The following is a 2,896-nucleotide window of genomic DNA, read 5'->3' as shown; positions in this document are numbered from 1 at the left end:
AATAATTACCAACTAACTCTGCAAACAAATACAAACAATTTAACTCTCCAGATAATTTAATGCTCCAGATAATAATTACCCATTCAACTCAACTCTCTACTTTTATCACATACCAAACACACACTCAGTGTATATTTAGTTCTTAAAATTTTAAATAAATTGTTTAATAAGTCTTTTCAAATGAATGAATAAGATAAATTCAATCTTCGACCTTCCTTTGACCACTTAAGTATGGAATTAGCAACTTTTAAGGGTTTTGTTGAGCGTTTGCATTGGTGTTGTTGAATGATCATATAATAATACAATTGGCCCGCCCACCAATTTAGTGGGAAGAAGAAGTGTATGCCACAAATATAATTAAGAATACGGAAAAAGGAGATTACAAAATTGAATTAATTGACGACCACTTTGTCCAACTTAATTACCAATTCCGAGAACCATCATTACCTAATCCCAAATAATAAACAATAGAAAAAAAATGAATTAAATTTTTGAAAACGAAAAATTGCACGATTTTTTGTTAAAAAGTAGACCAAACTCATACAACACCTAAATTTTTCTCTACAAAAAAATATCAATCTATAATATAAATTTTGGTTTGTATCAATCAGCATTCGGATGGAATTGTGATAAAAAAAAAAAAAAAAAAGTTTCTAAATCAAATCTTCTCATCTTTATTGTACTAAAAAAAACTTTAGATAATATCAATTAAAGTCTAAATTTTCGTTAATGTTTCGATTTCGACTATCCATTAAGTTATATTTGGATAAATATCACAACATATAATTTTATCAAATAAATCTTTTAACTTTCATAAACGACTCAATTAAGAATTTCTTTAAAAACTATTCCTAAATTAATTCAACTCATCTATTTAATCTAATATTTAAAGTCGCACACGTGAGTTTCATAAAGGTTCTAAACTAATTTTCTTGTAATAATTTAAAAGATTAATTAAAAAAACATTAATATCTCAGACGATATTTTTCAAACTAAATCTAAAATGTGTAAATTAATATAAGTTCAAGATTTAAATTGATAAAATTATTAATTCAAAAATTTCTTAAATAATAATACATTTTATTTTTATTTCTCTCCAAACGTTTTTAAGTAAAAAGTAACGATTAGATGCAACTAACTCATGTTTCGTTAATCCTTTTCCCATGGAGGGTTAACTTTGTTGCACATTCCAATTAAATCCGGAGAGTTTCCTAGAAAAGCCAAAGCTTCCTTTAATTAAATTGAGCAATTACACTAACCGACCCACCCACCTTCCCCTCTCAAACGAAGTTTCCTATTCAACAATTGTCCAATTTATTTACACATTTCTTCCTTTAATTAAATTAAATTTCTTTTGACTTTCTTACCAAAACCCAAAAGTCCCCTGTTTCCTTCCACTTTCAAACCCAATACGCGCAAAACAGAGCTTCTTCAAATACCCCATTCAACAATCAACCTTCCACCCAACAAACAAACAAACACATTCATTCATTCATTCACAAACTCCATGGATTTCGGTGTCTACAACGTTTCAATGGACGACAAAACAACCACACAAAATCCCTCTTTCCGATTCCTCATAGTCATCGACTTCCTCCGTTTTCAGAAACTTGCCTCTTGGCTCTACGCCTTCGCCACCACAAAACAAAAACCGAGTAGTTTTCCGGCCACTTCAAAAACAGAGGAACACGGCGGCGAGGAGAGGCTGATGACTACTGAGGAGATGAAATGGGTTATGGGGAATTTAGGGATTGATTGCGGCGAAGAGTCGGTTCCTCTGTTTGGGTCAACGGAAGAAGTGGCGGAGATGTTCGATGAAAGGGCGGCGAGTACGGTGGAGGTGAAGAAAGCTTTTGATGTGTTTGATGTGAACGGCGATGGTTTCATCGACAGTGAAGAATTACAGAGAGTGATGTGCGTTTTGGGGTTCAAAGAAGGAGAAAGGATCCAGAATTGCGAGAGGATGATTCGTAAGTTCGATCATAACGGAGATGGAAGAATTGATTTTGAAGAATTTCTTAAATTGATGGAATCAGTAGTTTGATGGTAACTGGAATTATTGATTATTCTTTCTTTCTTTCTTTTTTCAATTTATATAAATATTTTGTAGTGGAAGGAGATTCTTGAATTGATGTTGTAGTGTGGTCGAAAATGAAGCCTTTTGCCCCTTTGTGGTGTTTCTTGTTTTTGGGGGGTAAATGGAATTGAAATTTTGGCCCATCCTATTTCTCTATGTAATTTTCATACATAAAAATTAAAATACAATACATATGTATGTATTTATATCTTTACTTTATGTTTCTGATCATCTAATTTTACCACCCTATCTCTTATCAAAGAATTGCCAAAAAAAAAAACATGAAAATTAATCGATTAATAAATAAGAGTAAGGGGAAAATCAGTTCGTACTAATGGGGAAATTGCCAAAAAATAGGACATATTAGAGGGGCTTAAAGACTTTTGTGATCAATTGTTTTGAAAAAAAGAGTTTTAGAAACAAATGACATATGAAATGTCCAAGCTGCCCCTTACTTAAAAAAAAAAGCCCTAAAAGATTGAAAACCCACGATTTCTCCCTCTCGCGCTCGACTTCTACTGCACGGCGGCCAACATTTCACAACCAACGGACGACGGCGCACCATTGGACGGAGCGGTGATTTGGACAACACAGGCGGTGACTTGGACCGCAGCGATGACTTGGTTCCATTTCGGCGACTTGGACAACAGCAGATACTTCATCAGACGACGGCTAAAACTAAGCAGCTACTTCGGACTAAACGGTGAAGACAACAGTATAGGAAAGCCAAGCTTCTTACTCAAACTCCAACCATTATAAGGAACTTAGACCTTGATTTTGATTCTAGACATTTGGGTTGTTTACTGATTTTTGTTGTTT

The 2,896-nt window shown here is 33.5% G+C and overlaps 1 protein-coding gene across 1 annotated transcript; it reads left to right on the top strand.

Moving 5' to 3' along the window:
• The first annotated feature begins 1,407 nt into the window (after window positions 1-1,407).
• Window positions 1,408-2,296, top strand: LOC120079529 (probable calcium-binding protein CML46). Its single transcript, XM_039033741.1, has one exon. The coding sequence runs from the start codon at window positions 1,508-1,510 to the stop codon at window positions 2,042-2,044; it is 537 nt and encodes a 178-aa protein (XP_038889669.1). The 5' UTR covers window positions 1,408-1,507; the 3' UTR covers window positions 2,045-2,296.
• The last annotated feature ends 600 nt before the right edge of the window (window positions 2,297-2,896 follow it).

The sequence above is a fragment of the Benincasa hispida genome, chromosome 6, assembly GCF_009727055.1.
Source record: "Benincasa hispida cultivar B227 chromosome 6, ASM972705v1, whole genome shotgun sequence".
In the NCBI taxonomy this organism is placed as follows: Eukaryota; Viridiplantae; Streptophyta; class Magnoliopsida; order Cucurbitales; family Cucurbitaceae; genus Benincasa; species Benincasa hispida.
This window is presented reverse-complemented; position numbering and strand designations above follow the sequence as displayed.

What these genes read in the sequence shown, in the direction of transcription:
- LOC120079529 (XM_039033741.1), top strand. Translation starts at nt 1,508, where the DNA reads ATGGATTTCGGTGTCTACAACGTTTCAATGGACGACAAAACAACCACA.